This window comes from Equus przewalskii, chromosome 1, assembly GCF_037783145.1.
Source record: "Equus przewalskii isolate Varuska chromosome 1, EquPr2, whole genome shotgun sequence".
NCBI lineage: Eukaryota > Metazoa > Chordata > Mammalia > Perissodactyla > Equidae > Equus > Equus przewalskii.
The window spans coordinates 153,696,686-153,718,115 of NC_091831.1; the positions used below are offsets into that span (position 1 = coordinate 153,696,686).

At 38.5% G+C, this 21,430-nt stretch overlaps 1 protein-coding gene across 9 annotated transcripts in view; it reads right to left on the minus strand.

Annotated features, from left to right (window-relative positions):
• Positions 1–21,430, minus strand: part of FMN1 (formin 1) — a 383,790-nt gene that overhangs the window by 36,621 nt on the left and 325,739 nt on the right. For all 9 annotated transcript variants that reach the window (XM_070584360.1, XM_070584371.1, XM_070584336.1 and 6 more), the window contains one exon: positions 2,143–2,194. In XM_070584360.1, coding sequence (XP_070440461.1) covers positions 2,143–2,194 — 52 coding nt within the window. The remainder of the gene's footprint in view (positions 1–2,142; positions 2,195–21,430) is intronic.

The window sequence follows — 21,430 nt, forward strand, 5'->3', positions numbered from 1 at the left end:
TTAACTCTAAAATAGCTTTCAACTTTTAAAAGATTGATTTCTAGTCATATGTTCCGTTCCATAAAACTTTCTTACTTCACTCTAAACTACTCCCTGACTCCTTTTCTCTCCACTATAATTCCTTGTCTGATTTGTATCTTTTTAGTTCAGCTAAACATTTTAAAGTACAGACAATGATTATATCAAAGAGCCCATAGCAAAATGAACTGTTTTACTTTTACAGTGTCGAGATACCAAAGCGGAACACATCCACTTATTGTTTTACATGCATGCCTTCAGAAACTGCTTAGGAAAAGCAAATATTCCTTAGCCTCAGAGTAAACTGTTTCTCTTGAGAAGAAAACATAAGAATTTACTGAATCTCACACGAATATTGCAACACTGACCACCAACCTCCTTAAAGAGTGTAAGCAAACAACTGTGGTTTCTGCATTAAAGATGAGATCTAACATATTTCATGTATGACATGAAAGCTAGACTACCTTCACCACAAAGTCACGGAAAACGCTGACAACCAAAATTTATGACCCCCCTCAGCATAGCTAATGCACAGCAGCAGCTTCGGCCCCTCTAAGGTGGGCCCCCCTTTCCTTAAGCAAGGATCTTGAAGAAGTATTAGAAATTTGACATCTACCCTGGAAAGCAAATTTCTGTTTGGCCTGATACCAATGCGCCCTTGTTGATGGTCTCTTCTGAACATGCTGGATATTTCTACAACACAGACATACTCATTTTACAGACTGAGGAATGGAAGGTTAATATAGGGGTAAGGGCAATAAAGGGGCACAAAAATCTACAAACATAACCATGTGATTGTCTCAGTTTCAAAGATGATCATGCTAGGATGATAATCATGATTCAAGAACATGACTATGCTTAGAAAAAAGCAAGATTTTTGCAGATGAAAGCAAGACCTTAATCTTGCTTTCATCTGCATTTTAACTTTACTGGCAATTACAATGGGAAGCAGGGCAAGATGTTGGCGCCTGTCAAAGCAGAGCAGATAGCACTGTCCATAGGCTTTCAAAACTCTTGGAAATTGTGGCTAGAAAGGAGGAAAATGGTTCATTTCTAGAGTCAGCTCATTTGCATTTAATAAACTTCCATCCTTACACATTTGTCAAACTCATTTTTCCTGATATGCTGTTTCCTGCCCTTATCACTTAATTTTTTAGTACATTTAGAATTGGTACCAGCAAAATTTATCTCAATTTTCTGCCCTGAATATGAGAATGCTTCAGTGTATTCCCATTCACCCTTCCAAGAGGGAGGGATAGCCAAGTTGACCAATCTGGGCACCAGACAAAAGAAAAATCCCTATAAGTGATCACAGCCAATGATTATCGAGTGAGGTGGATGGTTCCACTTTGGTGTCTATTGAGAGAGAGAAGAGCAAAGAAGAGGCCTGAAGTGGGTGAGAGGCCGACTAGAAGACCTCTGAGGTCTCTTCCAACTTCTGGGGGAGTTTTCCATATATAGACGTCAGTCCCCTCTCACTTGTCCCTTGTTTACAATATCCCCTAAGATCTGAGGAAAGACATAATAAGTCTCTGAGCTGTTTGTAATAATTCGTTTAATCTAGTGGTAATACTAAGAAGGATCACATTGTTCCTAACTTTCATGAAGTGGTTCAGGAGTGGAGTAATGGAGCAGAGGCAACTGGATGGAAATAGTGCCATGATGTGTGAGGCATATTGAGTTACTTCTGGATGATTCTTTGCTTCCTGAGGAAAAATATTCCCAAGTCCTGTTACAATGCTTTCACTCTAGCTCTCCACAGAACCATATTGCTCACGGATGCATAGTCTTAACAACTGGAGCCAAAAGAATGGCTAGTCAGACATCATGCTAAGCAAAATAAGCCAGTAATAAAAGGAAAATTACTGTATGATTCCATTTACATGAGGCACCTAGAGTAGCCACAATCACAGAGACAGAAAGTAGAATGATTGTTGCCAGGGGCTGGGGGAAGGGGTGATTGGAAGAGTTATGGTTTAATGGGTACAGAGTTTCATTTGAAGAAGACGAAAAAGTTCTGGAGATGGATGGTGGTAACAGTTGCACAGCAATGTAAATGTACTTAATAGTAATAAAAAAAAGAACGGCTAGTCAAAGAATTGGGGCAAAGTCAGAGGTGCTTACCTTTTCTGTGCATTCTCCAAGTGACTTTCTTCCATTTTATGCTCTTTTTTGGCTGTGAAAGAGAAACAATTAGAATGAGGACAGTATTTTCTTCCACCATGTCCTTTGCAAAATCTGCTAACTTTCATTACACCCATTCATTATCTAAATAAGTCTGAATTCAAGGGTTGGCAGCACCTACATCACATGTCCTGGAGATAGGACTCAATTCGCTACATCTATCACCGCTGCTTTCTTGATAACAGCTAGAGCCCACGATGACCATATAATTTATTGTTCTCATTGAAACCTTTTGAGATTGAAAGGAAGTGATGTTAATAATTACACCTGGACAAAGGCATAAACTGGAACAATCCTGGTCAGATCTGTACATGTGGTCACCCTGGCTATAGCTGGCCTCTTTGTGGGCCTTGGCACATGCTGAGCACTTTCCTTTGGCCCCCAAAACATAACAAACCCAGCGCGATTTGTAGCAGTTCTGCTCAGATCCAAACAAATTCATGGGAAGCCTTGCACACACTGTCTCTACACCCATCAGCCCCTTTGGCAGTCAGGGGAAGCCTGTGGTCTCCCTTCTCAGAGTAATATTTTTAAATGTATTGCAAAAAATATCTAAGATTACTAAGGAAATCAATGAGACTGAGAAACAATTCTGAATTTACAGATTAAGAACTCATGCCCTGTAGGGACTACTTAATCAGGAGGTTTCATTTTGGGGCTGGTTCTTTTACATTCTCTTCTCTCTAATCAGAAGATAACATTGTTCTGTATGATAATACTACTCTTACACTTTAAAAAATGTCCAGAAAAATAGGCAAGCCATAATGATCTATATGAGCCTTAACACTCCTTTCATTTAAGGCTACAATGATGTAAAAAAATCAATGGAAAAATATCCATCATATTTAGGGCCTAAATTGTGAAACACCATGAAAGGTGTTAAAAGATTTCAAAACATCACCATTTTATTAAGCCTAGCCCCGCCCTGAACTACCTGTGTGACTGTGGGCAAGTCACTCATGACCAAATGCATAGTTATTGCCTCATCTGTCCTATGAGAATAGCCGCACTGACTACTATCACACAGCTATTACCAAGATGAAATGAGATAATACATGCAAAGTGCTTAGCACGTAACATATGATCAATAAGTGACATGACAGATATTATAAGTATCTCATCATCAACTTCATCACTGATTTTAAAACATAAATTTTATCAAGTGACTCCCTGCTCAAAACCTTCCAAAGGCCTCATCCTTGACATAACCTCAAAAGTCTTCACAATATCCCAGAAGTTCCTGCAAGTCTGCTCCCTGGCTCTTCTGTGACATCACCTCCTCTTTCCCATGCTTATTCCTTTACAGCTTCACCGGTCAGCTTGCTGATGCTTGAGCACACTGACCATGTGCCCTGGGGACCTTCGCACTTTGCCGTTCCTTCTCCCTGGGACACCTTGCCCACAGTCTCTGCATGACCGGCTCCCTCACCCCATTCAGGTCTCAGCTCAAATAGCATCTTCTCTGACTTCACTAAATGAAAGATCATCCCTTGCTGGACATCCCCGCCACCACTCCATCTCCTGATGTTACTTTTATCCCACAGCCTCTATCTATGTGACAGACTATTCATTTACCCATTTGTTCATTATATGACAGTTGAACACAAGCTCCAGGAGAGCAGCAACTTCATCTGGCTTGTTTTCTGCTGTGCCTTAAACATGGGATGAATGCCTACATATTAAATAAATTACTTTAGCTTAAAAATGCATATACTGGATAAAGATCACTTAAAAAGAGAGATACAAGGTTTCCTAAACATGAAATTTTATATTTAGAACATGAACATAGGCTAAAGAAGAATGTCAGGCTAAAGTTGTATACTATTAGCTCTAAGTCTAGTAAATTTCCACAAAAATGAATTTTTTATATTAAAACGATTTGTCTTTGATTAGCTACATCATTTTAGGAAGAATTAAGTCATAGTTATGGCCATGATTTGTGGTATGATTTCCCTCCACCCTCCTAGCAGGAATTTCTGTGAATTAGTCTGGTTCTTAGCCAATCAGATCCAGAGAAGTGACCTATGTCTCTCACAGGCTACCAAGTTCCCCCAAATGTGAAACAAACTAGTGGTTTGTTCTCATCCAGTGACTCTTAATTATGTGCATGGCCAAACAAGAGGAAAAATTCCTTTGAGCCCTGAGTGATCTTCCTGGAGCACCTTTGCTGTTCTCCGTCATCAGATGGTTTCTAACTGGCTACTTCCATGCTGTGCTAAGTAGACTGTGGTCAAGCCGTCATCGCATATAAATTTAGCAACAAGAAATACCCTATCCGAACTGAATTAAGCATTAGATAAGATTTTGCAATAGCTCTATGAATATGGTTATTTGGAAAAAAACCAGCATCTGAATGTAAAAAGAGGTAGTATTAAGAGGCAATGCATACCACAGAACCTCTGAGGGTTTTGGGGAAAAGATCCTTTGGGAAAATGAGAACTTAGAGATCTCCATTTTTGCTAAGCAAAGGGCCTATGTACAGATAGAAAAGGCAGCTACTTCCACGCTGTGACCTGGAAGCTCTACTAGCCTAAAATAGTTTTCTCCCACCACAATGTGTGAAATTTCCAACCACGTCATTACACATTTTAAGTCTTCAAAATGCTCTAAGCAACACAGATACATTACTACAAAGAAAAAATGTTTAAAGACTGGAGTCACAAACTCAAATTCTAGTATCACCAACAAATATGGTAATGACAGGTCAAGTGCAAGAATCCTAATATTCTCACATTCTATTCCTAGCTTCTCAACACTGGAATTGAAACAATGTTGGTGCAGGGAGGCCAACAGGGGGTGATAGGGAAATGGGGAGGCCAGTGTCCATCTAAGAGAGGGATGGCACTTACTATGTTACCAAATCTACTTTTTTGAGAGAAGCTAGGATTTTTAAATGAATATTCTCAACTTAAAAGAAAAATGTTTCAGAAGGTCTGTAGGACAAAGAGAACAATCCTGTTGGCCATATCAGGCTCTGCAAGCTCTGACTTAAGCCTTTAGTAGCTATTGACATGATGACATAGGTGGGTTTGTTCTTTCATCCCATGCACCAGACACTACTTTAGGTGCTTGGGATCCACCTGTGAAGAAAGCAGACAAAGGCTCCCATAGAACTTTCATTCTCGCTGGGGCAGACAATTAAACCTGAGAGAATAAGATCCAGTATAAGTAATTTTTGATAAGGGGGATCAAAAAAATTCCAGAGCATGGATTTTTGCCTAGAGAAGAATTTAGGTGGGTTACTGAATTAGGGGTGCCTGGACAGCCAGAGCATGTTACACAAGTAGTAGGCACAAAAAAAGGAGAGACAGTGTTAAAATTGAAGACAAGTCTTAGATGAAAACTGTCCTTACCTACAACTTTGACTAGCAGTGGTCCTGAATCAACGTATGAGATTTACCTATTCTTCTATTCTACAAAACCACATGGATGGCAGTATTTAGGTGCTCCTTTTTCAATTTAAATTTGGTACTACATGTGTGGTGGTGGGTGGGTAGGCTTCTTGGAAGAGTAAACTTGGAAGAGTTGTCAGATACTGACACAACACTAGGGGAGACAGAGAAATAACAGGCATCCTTGACTTTGCTCTTCTCTCTTGTCTTTCTTTCATGAGAAGCTGTCTCATTGTCTCCAATGAGTTAAATATAATTTTTTTCCAAATAAGGAGAATAGATAAAGTATCTGCTTAGAATGATGACAATCTCACAGTTTAAGACAATAAAAGCAATAAGGAAAACAAGTCAGAGTATAAAAATGAGAAGTTTCACTTAACATCAGTCCTATCTTTCAGACTTCTTAGAGCCAAACACGCACAGTGATGACGGTGAACTTCTGGAAGTGCTCAGAGGAAGCTGAGTGGTAAGTTTGCTTGGTGACCTACCTGTAGCACACTATAACTTTTCTGTCATTGGCAGAACTGTATTGCTTTTCTTAAACTTTAATTTTCTCCATTAAAGAACAAATTTTTCATAATTCTATGTCACAGAAAGAAAGCAACATGGCTTCTTTAGAAGGTGTTTTTTATTCAAGAGAGATTTATGTGGATTTTATTTAATACAGCCTTTACTGAATAAAAACTATCTGCTTTTGTCTAAACGTTCAATGTCTTGAAATTTTGTTTCCTGGTTCATTTGATGGCCTTTGTCTCATGAGTTATCATAAAATCGCCTCCAATAAGAATTCTGAAATTCTTAAATACTGTGGCTTACCAAATGAAGCAGAATGGCCCTTTCTGTTCAATGGTTGTGGCCCTAAGGAATATGAATCAGAACTCAAGATAGTTAAATGCCAAGTTTTAAGCCCAGCTCTGTCACTTAAATGTCACAGACAAGTTGCATGTGTCCTGCATTCCAGTTTCCTCCTCTGTAAAATGGAGACGATAATACTTATGTCCCACGTAGTTATGAGGGCAGAATGAAATGGGCATGTGAAAGTGCTTGACAATGAGAATTTTTGCAATCAAGTCTTTGATGGTCCCATGTCATGTTGAGGCTGCTGGGGGTTCAAGCTTCCAATGGGTCAACTGTTTTGACAAAGATAATGCAGAGGTAGCAAAGTGGAAAGAGCTTGGGCTATGTGTTAGGCGGACCTGAGTTCAATTCCTGCTCTGCCACTTAACTGAGTGACTTTGGGGAAGTCACTTTAACTCCACTGAGTCTTACCCATAAAATTGGAATGATAAGATCTACCTTGCAAGGTGGTTGTGACTATTGGATGTACTGAACATGAGAGATTAACGTAGTGGCTAAACTATGGTAAGAACTCAAAAATGGCAGCCATTTATCATTGATTGACTAGAAGCAATTGCTAGTAGTCACTGTTCTAGTTCTCCAACTTGGGTTGATATTACAAAATTTCAAGCAAATTCTCCTTCCTTTCTTTAGACTGTCCACAACCATCCTCAGTAGATGATAATATTGCTTGTGAACATTTTCAAGTCAGATCAGGAGCCCTCTGCTCAAAACCCCAGTGTTTTCCCACTTCACTCACAAAGCCGAGGTCCTTATCATAACCACAAGGCTCGTCTACAGAAAGTGTTCCCTCTGTCCAACCTAAAGTCATTTGATTTGCTTTTCCAGCCCATTTTGTTTTATTCAATCCTCAGGAGAGAAAGACAGAAACTGATTTATAATTTTGCAAATAACCTGGGAGTCGAGGGGGTAGGCGGGAGGGGAGAGGTGCTTACAACTATTCTCACCTAATTCTTTTTTCCACTTAATGATCATCGAGTTATGTAGTCTTTAACCGGATTACCTGGATCACTTTCCCAACACTAAATGAAAGATAATGATGCAGGAATCTGTTTTAAAAAGCGATGTTAGCAAAGATTCCTTCTTTAAGCTCTAGACCCTTATAATGACCTGTAACAGATTCCCTGTGTTGCACAACAAATCTAGTTCTCTGTATCGCCACCAAATTGCCAACTGAACATGCGAACTGAAGGATGCCGCTCCCCTGCTTAACGTGCTCACTAGCTCCCTCTCTGTCCAGGATGAAATACACTTGCATTGCACAGTAAGCCCTTCACAGCCTGGTTTCTGCAACTTCCCAGTATGCACCCTACGTTCCTATCCAGTGGGATTCCCCTCTGTTCAATCTGTGTTCTTGTGTCTTTATTTTTGGGTACTCTGCTTCCTCTGCTTTGAATGCGTCCTCCTCTCTGCCTTTCTCCCTTCCCCGACATCCCCACTGTAAACATCTTTTCTTTTTTCAAAAACCAAGCTTTAAAGTTATCTCCTCTGTGAAGCCCTCCACATCTCTCCTCCATGGAGAGGGGACCCGCTCTTTCTGTGGAGCTCCAACCACACTGTGCTCACGAAACCCCCATCACAGCCCCATCAGGTACTGAAATCATTTGCTGGCAGTCTGCGTTTCCTACTAGACTGTGCTTCTTGAGGGCAGCAACCAAAATCTATTTCATAGTGTTTCTCTCAACCAACACCTACTATGTACTCCACTTACTTATTTGACAGATGGATAAACCAACAGCAAGGAACCAACACTAACAGAACACAGTCTCTGCTGGGGGACCAGAGCTCACTTCTTGGCACAGCAATTTCTGATCTTCCATTTTCTTTTCTTTTTTTTCCTTTTCCTTTTCCTTTTTTTTGCCCTGAGCTAACATCCACTGCCAATCCTCCTCTTTTTCGCTTGAGAAAGATTAGCCCTGAGCTAACATCTGTGCCAGTCCTCCTCTATTTTTTTGTATGCAGGATGCCTCCACAGCATGGCTGGTGAGTGGAGTAGGTCTGCCCCCGGGGATCTGAACCTGCGGAACCCAGGCCACCAAAGCAGAGCGTGGGGAACTTTCACCACTTAGCCACAGGGCCGGGCTCTCTTCCATTTTCTTCTTGCAACAAAACAGAAAAGAGTCCAGTAGTATCAAAGGATGAGAGAGTACTATTTTTCATCCTTTACATCCTGTTTTAGATTTATACATTATTTATATTGATATATCACAGGAAGAAATAACATTAACCCTTGAGTTTCACCTATATCAGACTGAATTTTTAGAATATAGTAATTATGAAAAATGTAAAGTTTTTATAAGTAAAATTATACTTCCAGAAGATAATCAGACTAAGAACATTCACCACCTAAATGTACCAAAATATCCAAAATTTTATCCTCAAGAGCGTGGCATTTGTGCACTGAAAGTGGCTGAAGAAGGAGATCACTCTTCAAAGAAAGTGGGGCTTTTATGCCAAACACAATTAAGTCATATTTAAGGACACCCATCTGGGAGGTAGTAAATTGTGAAATGAGGGGAAGGAATAGAGCTTGGAATATCTTCCTAGTATTCTTTACACAGTCTATTACACTTTAATATACCATGGTTTATGGACCTGACATGGTTGGTATAAACCAACAGGACGCACAGTAAAGAAGCTGTTTTTATTACAGCTCTACAAATAGAGGAGCCGGGTGATGCTAACGAGGAAACAAAGGGACCACACTCCACTTCACGTGGTATCCATCTGATGTGAACACAGCGGTCATTTTTCATTTCTTAGAAAATCGCCCCGTCATGCACAGGAGAAAAGAATGCTTTCACCAACAGAGGCAATAGCACACTGACACTGGCAAGAAGGATGACTTTTTAACATTTATTTGAGAGGGGGGGAAATATAAATATATGGAACCACTGAGTTATGGAGAGGTCTCACCCTTCCATCTTTCCTTTTGGCACGCCTTGCCCAAGGAGGATGATATCCTCCTAGCTAGTCTTCCTATTTTGTTAGTTTTCCTGCTTGTGGTTAAACTAGAACGATCACTTCTGGTCTGTCATAGAGTTTTACATTTGCAAATGTCTAGTTGGATTGTAAAGTGGAAGAGCATAAGGTGCTACTTGTGAGATTTTCTGTGTAAGTTGGTGTGAGGTTGCAAAAAAGGCATGATATCAAGGTTCCCAAAATTGGGTATAATTTGATTTGCAGATCACCTGTTGAAGGCTAAAGTGGACTAGTATACTCAGGCTTTTGATGAAACTACCAAGTAAAAGGCATTGTATTAGAAGACTTTGAAGAAGTTTTCAGAGTCATAAAAATCAAAGGAACCCAGATAAAAGGAGTCTTAAAAGTCATCTAGTCTAACCCTCAGGCTGATGTTTGAGCCAGATCCTCTTGTGTTCAATCAGACCTTCCAGATCTCATCTTTTTCATTATTTTTATCTGCCATTTTCAGTTGCCCTTTATAACTGAACCGGAATATTTTTATGAGCATCAAAGAAAAGCAAGATATTGCTTATCTTATTGTTATTATCTTATTATTATTGCTTATTATACCTAACTTGGGCACCCGGGCCCTTTCTCAACCAAGGTGCTTTATCTGACCTGCAGAACACAGAAAATTATTTGAGCAGCAATTCTGTCTGTCTCCTCCCCACCCCCAATATGTGCAAAAGTAGTACCATTCTAGATGCAGAGGGAGATGCCAACCCATTACATACAGTGGTGGCCTTGGGGTAATAGGGCTTAATTCTCTCAAATGGTTGAAAAAAGTCAGTCCTGATGCAATCAAGCTTGTAAATGATTTATGATCTTAAGTCATTTACATTTTTATATTTCTAAACTCAGACCAGGTAATATTCAAATATTTTATGAAATATCTTTTTGGTATAATAATTTGAATTAAAAAAAAAAAACCTCCCTGGTTATATAACACAAGGAACTATATTATTCCTTTATATTCTGTGATGACTGTAGTAATTATTTGCATAGGCGCTGAGTACAGTTTAAGGGACCACAGTATAATTCTAAGTGTTCATTTGTTTATGCATCTGGTTTGTTCTCTATTGTGACTATTGCAAAAGTAAATGTTTTCTCTATTCACAATTCTAGAAGGTAATCAGGTTACAAGTATAAATGGGATCTAAATGAAGTAAATTTATCCACCATTCACAAGTCAATCCACTGTCAAAGCTTTATGACTCTTTTTTCAATATACCTCTACCTTAGATGAGACTTCTGCCCCCATGGGTGTTTTCACCCAGTCACAATATTGACACAACACTCAACCTTTAGACTTTATGAATTCTGCTCATTTGTCTTAAAGGCAACCATTTAATTAGCTGCTTTTCTCCTCTGCTTCACTGTAGCCCAGTGAAGTCCCTTAATGCTGTACAACTATCTGTACATACCAATTTTTTTGCTTCAAGGTGATATAGATACAATTACTTAAGAAGGATGATAAGACAGTATAATCTATAACCTAGCCATAAACTCATCGAAAAATTTAATTTTATAGAAATGAGAAAATAGATACTCAAGTTGAAGACTTTCTTGGGTTACACTCATAGTCGGTGGTGGAATCCAGGTCTCCTGACTCATAATCCAACATACTTTCCAACACTCCCTGCTGCTTCCCAAGGTGGGCAGTGTTTTTCTCCAGAATTCTCAAACACTAAGGTGGCATCTCGGAGCTGCACCGTACTGCATATTTTCCAAAGGAGTGTATACATCAGAGAGAAAGTGCCAAGATGGAATTTCAGCTTTCACTCTAAATTTCCTGACTCTTGATGCTTTAAAACAGACCATGGGGGTAAAATTTTAGAATGATCCGGTGAGAGGCTCATTAACATTAATGGGAGTCAGGTGGTTGCATTCTCAAACAGAGCCTGAAATTCTCCTTGTCATCTCATCCTCTAGGCCCATATATAACTTTAACTTATCAGCATTAATAGAAGTGACATATCTTTTGTAAAAAGGCTTTTTCTTAGTTATTTTTACAGGTACTTCTAAACAAGCATATTTATAAAATATGATTTTCCCGTAGAAAACAATTATACATAAATCCTGTTTCCTGCAGTGTCTATATTGCCCCCCTGCCATCTCATTCTCAATAGGAAAGCTCAGACCTTCTACAACGCTTTAGAATTTTACAGGGGTCATGGAGGGATAGTGAACTCTGTCCATAGCCTCATCATTCAAGGGGCAGACGCCAAATAAATCATCATTTAGGAAATATTAGGAATTGAAAAGAAGCTAGAATTGTAAAAGAGAGCTGCCTCCATTTTGTTTCATCAAGAAGCTTGGTGAAATTTCAGAGACAATAGGGTGCAGAGTCACGAAGATTTAAAGAATCATTTGGTGACAAATTGCAGGTGTACTAATGCTGGAAGACGGTCTCCTTTCCCAAACAACTCTACCCTGTTCTGGTATTAGCCCTAGCCTAAAGGTGTATAATTTCTGGAAGGCATGGACCGTGTTTTGTTTTGTTTTTTAACTTTGTACTCAAAATGCTTAGCACTTGAGACTATAAACTTAGCGTTACTAAATCAATAACTTGTTGCTCCATTAATTGGTGAGAATGACTACAAAAGCAGCTGCTAGCTTGTATTTCTAAGCAGATTCATGAGCAAAGTGGTAACAGGCTCCATGCTCATTTTTCTCTCTGATTTAAAGTAGTGCTCTTCAAAAGCAAGGGCCTCATTTGTTTTTTATTTCATAGTACTTTAGTACTTGATTTTCAACAAATCTTTCTTTAAGCACTGCATTAACAAATTGCAAAAGAAAAGTTCACCAATTGGCTTCTTTGGGTTTCCCATAGCTGCCTCTGATGACCATCCATGTTATTTAGGGCCATCACTTGGTTCTTTGTACCTCACCTTGTCCATCTGTACATTGGATACAATGAAACCTTACGCTTGAGAACTTTGGAGCTGGAAGAAACCTAAGAAATTACCTAGTGTAAACCTCTTATGCTATAGTTTAAAAGTGAACTAAGTTAAAGGATAGGAGATTGAATAAATATTGGATTTTATGATAATAAAATAGCATACTGGACCATGACCTCTTCAGTGCACCAACCACAGCTAATGGGATTCAAGGACAGTCAGTCCACTGGCCGATCAGTTGCTTATGAAGCAGTTTAATACAACTGGTTGGAATAATCAGATTGACGGTGGTAGCAGTAATGATGGTGATGATGATGATGAACTTTCACTCAGTACTCAGTATGTGCCAGGTAATACGCAATGGGATTTATAGATCATTTAGCCATTTACTCAGGTGGGTTTTTATATTGTAGATAATAGTGGAGGCAAAGCTTCAAATTGCTCCATTACTTTCTAGCTGTTGACCTTGAACAAGTTTAATTTGGCTAAGATTGAGTTTTCTAATCTATAAGTGGAGGTAAAAATAGGATCTGTATTAGACAGCTATTGTAATAATTATAATTAGATGAGATGTTTGTAAGGTGCTCAGTCATTGCATCTGTCACATTAGCTGAATAAATGTCAATTATTACAATCATCACTACCACCACCACCCCACCACAATTCTCAGCTGTCCAATGTTGTCAGTCTTCCACTGACATTTGCTTGTTCAACTTTTCTTGGGTTCCCATGAGACTCATCTGAGTAACTGAGCATCCTGTTTTTCTTTAGTAACATTTGTATGCTTACAATAAACTCCCCAAGACCTGGAGCAAACGTACTAGATCTAAATAACTCGAATCATGCTTTCAAAGCATATTGTGGGAAAATGATATGACATAACTACAAGTAAAAAAATTCAGAATATACAGCAGTAGATACGGTGTGACTAAAATTATATCAAGAGGTATATCACAGAAATAAATGATATATCTATTAAAAAGAGCAGAAGGTAACACAGCTAAATATTACTGTTCCTATTTCTGTCTCTAGTTGATAGGCTTTTTATTTTTCATATGTTTTTAATTGTTCTTTTGAAGAATTAGCATCACTTAAAATAATCAGAAAAAAGGAACAATAGATGCTGTTTGGAAGCAGCAGAGCACATTGAAAGTGAGTGACTTGCCTAAGGTCACACAACTAGTTTGGGGCAAAAAAGAAAGAACTTGTCCCCTTACTCCAGCCTAGTTTTCACTAAACCACATTGTTATTCTTCACAGAGTCCTGCTTAAAAACTATAAAACTGTCATATCATTACAGAATGGAAAATGTAGAGTAACATGAAGCCATAACAAGTCATAACAAGCATCTGAATGAATAAGTTAAATTTAAATGCACAGTCACCTATATTAAAGTCCCTCTATGTCAACTTCTATGATCTCTATAAAGTAACCTTCCTACATATTTTTATAAATTGTCCAGAAATATACCCAATATGAAGAATGGTTTTAATCACATTTTAAAGACTAAAACTCTGATAAAAAGCCATCATGCGTAGTCAGGGATCTTAATAGCTTAAAATTGATCTTAACTAATCAAAAACGAAGAGAGGAAAAAAAGCCATACTCGTACATCAGATAAAATATAGTATGGCACCCATACCTTTACAAAGGAGATTCTTCTTCATCTAGATCTACTTATACTAAATCTCCGACATCTTTGTCACATAAGACATTTGTTAAATAACTAAAGTGCTCTCTCTAGAAAAATAAGCGTTCAGATGTTTAGTCATGAACATGAATGGACCACCAGAATGTCCAGCAAGTAATCATTGGATACCCACTGCTACCCTTAAACTGGTCTTCTTTTGGAACCCTGGCAAAGGCTAAGTGTACTTAGGAAACTGTATTTACACGCCCACAGTAACTGAAAAAAGTCTAACTTCCTTGATACCTGCTATTGCTTTGAACATCAAACTACTTTATCTAACTCTGTGTGGTGATGGATGTTAACTAGACTTATTGTGGTGACCAGTTTGCAATATATACAAATACCACATCATCATGTTGTACACCTGAAAGTAATACGTTATGTCAATTATATCTCAATAAAAAATTTTTAAGGTGAAAAAAATACTTTATTTTTCTTTCACATAGCCAAGAATTTGTCATAGCTGGGGATTTAAATTGGTCCACTAGAAATGGTAGCCAAGAATTACCATAGCTTCAAAAGTTGTGATGTTACCAAGAATGGAGGTGTGGTCTGTTTCACGGGAGGCATTTCCAAGGGAAGAAAATACTGGGAGAACTGGGATTCCCAAACAAGATGCTATAGAAGATATTTTCCACATTAAAGGACATTTAATTTGCTCCCTCAGTAGAAGTTACGCAGAAGGACCATTAGCAGAAGTGATGGTTATCAGAGTCAGGAAAAGGAAACAAAGAAATGAGGTTTGGTTTTAAAACTGACCACACTGGCTTGTAAGTCTGCTGGGGTGAAAGTGCTGATGGTGAGTTTAAAAGAATGGGAGGTGGCTCCTCTGGAGTCAACTTCCAACAATAATTGTCATCCTTCTCCCCTCCTTCCCCCTTTTAATAAATCTTCATATTTTCCCCAGATTTTAAAAGTAATAAGTTCTCATCGTAGACCATTTGGATATGTGAGAAAAAAAAAAAAGAAATAAAAAATAAAAATAGTGCATAAGCCTTTCTCTAAGTAATGGCCTCTATTAATATTTGATTCATTTCCATAAACGTAGGTGTATATTTTATAATCACATACTTATTTGTGCTTTTTTTATATAGTCGAGGTCATACTGAACATATAATTCAGCTTCTTGCTTTTTCATTCAACACGTCAAGGCATAGGTCAACTTTTAAAGGAATACTTTTATAGATAATTTATAATTATTGAAAATAATTGTTGAAAAACAAACCTTTATTTCAGAGTGGATATGGAACCTATTCAAGTAACACAAAATAATTTTCTGGAAAGCCAAGATAGCACTTCAAAATGATTTTCTGACAGCAGTTCTTACATGAGATCTTGTAGGAAAAAAATGTTTTGTTTGAAGGACTGCTAAAATATTATTGAATATAAAGCACATTTTTATCTTCTGATTCAACTTGGAAATAATCCATCATTTTACCTTTTAGTAATCTTTTTGTGCCTTAGTAGAGAAATGTTTTAGATGGCTACAAGTATTAAAATCATGTCTAATGCTGCGAAATAAGTTAGAATTTCTGTCCACTACACTTAAGCCTAATATACCTGTTCTGTATTTGGAAAATACAGGATAACAAAAATATCCTTAATAGGGGCTGGCCCCGTGGCCGAGTGGTTAAGTTCGCGCGCTCCGCTGCTGGCGGCCCAGTGTTTCGTTAGTTCGAATCCTGGGCGCGGACATGGCACTGCTCATCAGACCACGCTGAAGCAGCGTCCCACATGCCACAACTAGAAGAACCCACAACGAAGAATACACAACTATGTACCGGGGGGCGTTGGGGAGAAAAAGGAAAAAATAAAATCTTTAAAAAAAAAAAATATCCTTAATAAGAAAAAATATTGAGGGTCAGTATATGCTTGAAAGCAAGTGTGAGGCCTCTGAGCCTATGACAAGCCACACACACACTCCTCATAGGAAGCAGGTCTCCCTTAAAATACTAGGTAAGCTGGAGAAGTGTCGCCGCCTCCCTTAGGCAGAAGCCTGAAGCTAATTGTGCAAATTGTATGAAGCTGATTTCAGAAAGGAGAAAAAAAGAAAAAAAAAAAAAAAAAAAAAAGGCTCATGAAACCAGAGGCTTGAAATGTTTTACTGGAGAAAAACCATAGCATTACCTCCTCCTGTGGGATGATAACAATGATTTATGAAGCTGAAGTCATTTCTTGTGATTGCGCATCGGGGAGATTGGTTTCACATGATCTGTGAAGCCAGGCAATACGAGCTGAAGAAGAACCCCATATGTTCCACGGAGGCTGGGATCTGCCCTCTTCAAGGGGACTCCAGAGCTCCACGGAGGGGGGAGGAAAAGCTATTGCTTTCTGATCCATGAACCCCCTTCTCCCCTCCCACAAGCTCATTAGGTGGACACACGGCTCTCTCCTTCTCTCTCTCCTTTTAAAAGTATTACTACTTCTGCTGTGTGGGAGTAGAAGCTCATTGTAAAGGCGCAGCAGGATAGTAGCAAAGCCGAGATTAATTCCCCATGGATTTATAAGGGTCGTTCTCACCCACGATGACTTGCACCGTTTCAAAGGTGCTTGTGCTGCTGTTTTTACGGCTGGTCACTAACTTTATTCTGGCATATGGCGGTTGGCGCCATGACACGGAGTGAACATTTTATACCTGAATTAAAGTGGATATTTGACAGTTTCTGTCAGAAAGTTCAGAGCAAAGAATTTGTGGGACAAGATTTATTGCATATTTTATATGGGACACATCTGTTTCTTTGCTAGCTTTGTTCCTGCCCTTTAAAAAAATTTAAAGAAGTTTCCTAAAGAAATATAACGACTGATAGGAAAAAAAATTGCAAAGTAGAAGAAAAATAGGGTCAGAAGTTGGGTACTTAGGACCTAATTTAAAAAACAAAACAAAAACACTTCTCAGTTTGAGGAGGAAAAATGACTCATGGTCATGAATAAAAGCTCAGTGAAACAATGCTGTTATCATTGGCAATTATTTTATGGTTGGTTTAATGTCATTTATATAATGAAGCTAAAAATTTAAGTGCACAACCTACTATTTTCTGCATACTTGAAACAGGACTGGAAAGAATAATCTGCCTTTGATGTCCTTTTTAAGATTTCACCATCCCAAACAGGGACTAAATAATAAGTCCAACCACATTAGTGTTAAACAAAAAAATTACGGATATTTAAACATTTAAAATTGATATGCCTAAAGATAAACGCAGACAATTTCCAACCCAAATCCATCAACACAATGTGAAGGGAGTATATAAACTTCATCCTCATCTAAAAACTCTTCCTATTGTAGCGAGTGAGCCCCAGAACAAAGATTCATGATTTCATAAACACTGGGCTCAACCTGGAACCTTGTGTTAACAGACAGGCTACTTTTTCTTTTAATTGTGACAAGAGAGCCTTTAATTCTGAATACTGCAAAACCGAAAATATAACTTCTACTCTTAAAGATTCTGAAAAATTAATTTTTAATTACTTTAGGTAATACGCATTCTCCTCATAAAAATATTAAACATTACAGATAAAGTCGTCTTTGATAGCCCTCTGCACCTCACCGTTTGTCACCCCCAACATACACTTCTCATCCTTTCCCAAGACTCAACTACTGTTTGAAGTATGTCCTTCCAGAACTTTTCCTAAGTGTCCCTGTGCAAATGCGCAAGGTTTTCCTAAGTCAGACACAGAGAAGTAACTTGCTTTTTCATCAGATATGCATGGTTTTAATTTTAGTTGAGACTGTCAAATAGTCCTCCACAGTGTGTGTACCATGTTATACTCCTAACAGCCAATAACCGCTATTATTGAGCTTTACTTTTTGCAAATCATAGATATTTTGCTACAAATCCTTACCTACATAAGTTGCACATATCTTTTCTCATCCTTTTGCTTGCCTTGGACTTTATTTACAGTGTCTTTCATTTGTAAATTTAATTTTGAAGTAGTCAAATTAATAAATACTTTCTTCACGTCTTTTGCTTTTTAAATCACTTTGAAAAAGGCCTTCGCTATTGCCAAGGTCATAAAGATGTCCTGTATTTTCTTATATATTGTTTTCTCTTATTTGTCTTTTTATATTTAGTTCATTACTGATTTGGAACTTTGTAGGACAGGACTCTTTTTTTCGGAAATGGATAAGCACTGTTCAAACAGCATTGATTTTCTAAAAGATAACTGGAGTATGCAAATAATGAGTTTTGTCTTGTCCTCTCTCATGTTTAAATGTGTCATTTCTCTTTCTTTCACATTGCCCTGGTTAGGGCTTTCAGCTTCTGGGCAAAGCTGACACACTCGTGTTTACTCTGATTACAGTCGTATTTGGACTTATCTCCATCGTATCTATTTTGCACCTTTATTTACCAGGCTTCCTATCTATTTCCTTTTCCCACTTTCCTGGCTTTCGTTGGATTTACCAAATTACCTTTGTTTCATTTTTCCTCTACTGGCTTCAAAATGGTTAATTTTAACTTTTTGATTGGTGAATATGTTTTAATTTCAACACCCGTAACATGAATATTCACGATTTTAAGACTACCTGGAGTTAATTATACCCTAACTCTGAGCAATATGAGGGTGGCCTGCCTTTCCTTTCTCCCCCTGCCAAATCTCATGACCACATTCTGTGCCACAGGTCCCATGTTGATATGGCATGTCTATGTCACAACACCCTATGTTGATATCACCTGCAATTTTACTTCCAGATTACTACAAAGAAATTTTTACTATTAATATTCAACCACCATTTTATGGATTTATTTGTTCATTACACCTTTTGCCACTCCATTTCTTCCTGGATTCATTCTCTTATTGAAGGAGTGCAACCTCAAGAAAGGATTTACGAATAATAAACTTCCTAGGCTCTATGTGCCTCAAAAGAATTTACTTCTCTCGTTCACTTTGATGATGGTTTGGCTAAATGTAGAAATCTAGCTTCAAAATTATATTTCTTCAGAATTTTAAATGTATTGCTCCATTGATTTCTTGTATCCAGTGTTGCTGCTGAGAAGTTCGTGGAGCCCTCAGAAGTATTCTAAAGCCTTGTTTCTCAAAGTAGATTATAAAGAGTTAAGGGTGGCCAAATGTGTGCATATATCTTTTGTTGCTCTGAAAAAATCTTTCAATAAAAGATGCAGTGTCTTTCTTCATTTCTAGGAAGTAATCTCATATTGCTTCTTTGAGTACTTCTTCCTCCCTTCTCTTGACTTGTATTAAACAGATGTTGGATTAAATAAATTTCTAAATACATTTTCTATATCTCAGTATTTCTTCACACTTTCCATACATTTGTCTCTTTATGCTCTATACTAGAAGAATTCTTTGTCCTGACCTATCTTTCAACACATTAATTTGCTTTTGTGCGTGTGTGTGTGTGCGCGTATTGAGGAAGATTCGCTCTGAGCTAACATCTGTTGCCAATCTTCCTCTTTTTTTGCTTGAAGAAGATCAGCCCTGAACTAACATCTGTGCCATTCCTCCTCTACTTTACATGTGGGATGCGTGCACAGCATGGCTGATGAGTGGAGTAGGTCCACACTCGGCATCTGAACCTGCGAACTGGGCCCTGGAAATGGAGCACGTGGAACTTTAACCATTTGGCCACGGGGTCGGCCCCACAAATTTGCTTTTAGTCATGTTTATTTTACCATTCTGTGCATTCACTGATTGTTTTTAAAATTTCATCAACCCAAATTTTCATTTCTATGTTCTTTACTGGATTCTTTTTTTATGGAACGGTGGCGTCATGTAGGTCTCTGAGATTATGAAACACACACGTTCTGATGATCTGTTCTGTCTACAAGTGTATTTTCACAGGTACAACTTCCTCTACCTGTGGAGACTGTCGACTTTCCTTAATTGTTGATTCTGGATAGTGAACCAGTCTTTCTAGCTGAGTCTTATCATTGGGTACAGAAGTGGCACATTATGCTGCAGCTTGGATTCTACTTGTTTTGGGGAGAGTAGAGGAGAGACAGAATGTTTCACCAGGGACGGTACTCTCTCATATTCCGAGACATCCCCAGCTACCCAAGGCACTGCTCTGTCTCCCCCACCCAGGAGCTCCTTTCCCAGCCCTGTCTCAGAGGTAGATACTTCCTGTTGTGGTTTTCTACTTCAGGGTGTGGCCAAAGGGCTTGGCTTTGCAGAAGCAGAGAACTCCCCCAGGGTTGTAATTCCAAGCAATTGCTTAAATTTCAAAATTCAAAGTTTTACATTTCTTTCCCCATGGATTTATGATGATAAGACAGTTCATGCATGCTTTTCTTAGATTTTAAAATGAAATGAAATGTCCAAGTTGCAGTTTTACTATTATCATCATAAGTAATGATGTAAGGATGTAAATAAGCATAATTAATCGCTTAAAAAATAATATCTATTTTAAAGGAGCTACTTGGAAACAAAGCCCCTGAAGCACACTATTCCAACTCATACAGAGGGTGTAAGAATGCTTTACAGGTAACTTTCGCATTTGCAAAGTATTCTTCACAGAATGGGCTTCTCTGAACTTACAAGGGAGAATGCACAGAGCCTGGAGCTGTAACATCCTACTGCAAAAATAGTGGAAGGCCATGTTGGAGCTGTGTGTCCCTGCCAAAGCCATGTGCTTCCTTTTTTACAGTTCTATAAAAATGGCATCTGTGAATAAATAAGATTGCATTTAAGTGCTGGAAGCCACACACAGTTGAAAAACAAGGGCTTGGGGATGGCAGCACATGCCATCACCAACAGATACCATATTGCAGTCATGAGGAGGATTGGGGTAGCAGTAAGAGCCGGGGTGGGTACAGAAGGAATTTTAAGAAATCCTTGGCCACTTTCTATTATTAATTATATTATTAAATAAATGTGAGCACCATTTGAAAAGGGACATGTCCCATTTCCTTCATGCCATGGAAAGCAAGTCTGCTTGGGCAGGATCTGGAGTGAAGCGGAGAGTTGTGGAGACTCAGATTCTTCTGTAGTTTCCTGAGTTCCCATATATCATACCTTACCGATGCATAGAGATAATGCTTTATAGTCTAGCACACATTTTCAGAACAGTGTTTTTTTTTTTTTTTTTTTAAGAATTATGAAAGATGAAGTACTATCAGTGGCAGGCCAGACAAGTTCATCTCCAATATTGGTCAATATCGCAACCATTCTGATCACTTTCTCCAGACCCTCCATTGACTCTTCTTCCTCCTCTTGCACCTTAAATATATTCAGCCCCCAATGTGGTCTCTTGGCTCTCCTCTCTTCTATCTTTATATAACTGGCTAGACACACAGCTATCATTCTTCTGCTGATGAACTTCAAGTCTATTGTCTCAACTGCAAATTACATTCTCAACATCAGATTTGCCTTTCTCCCGCCCTGCTGGACACCGTGACACGCGTAGCTGTCCAGGAATTCAGATGGTCCCTGATTCCCCCACCATAACACAAACTTGGTCCTTTC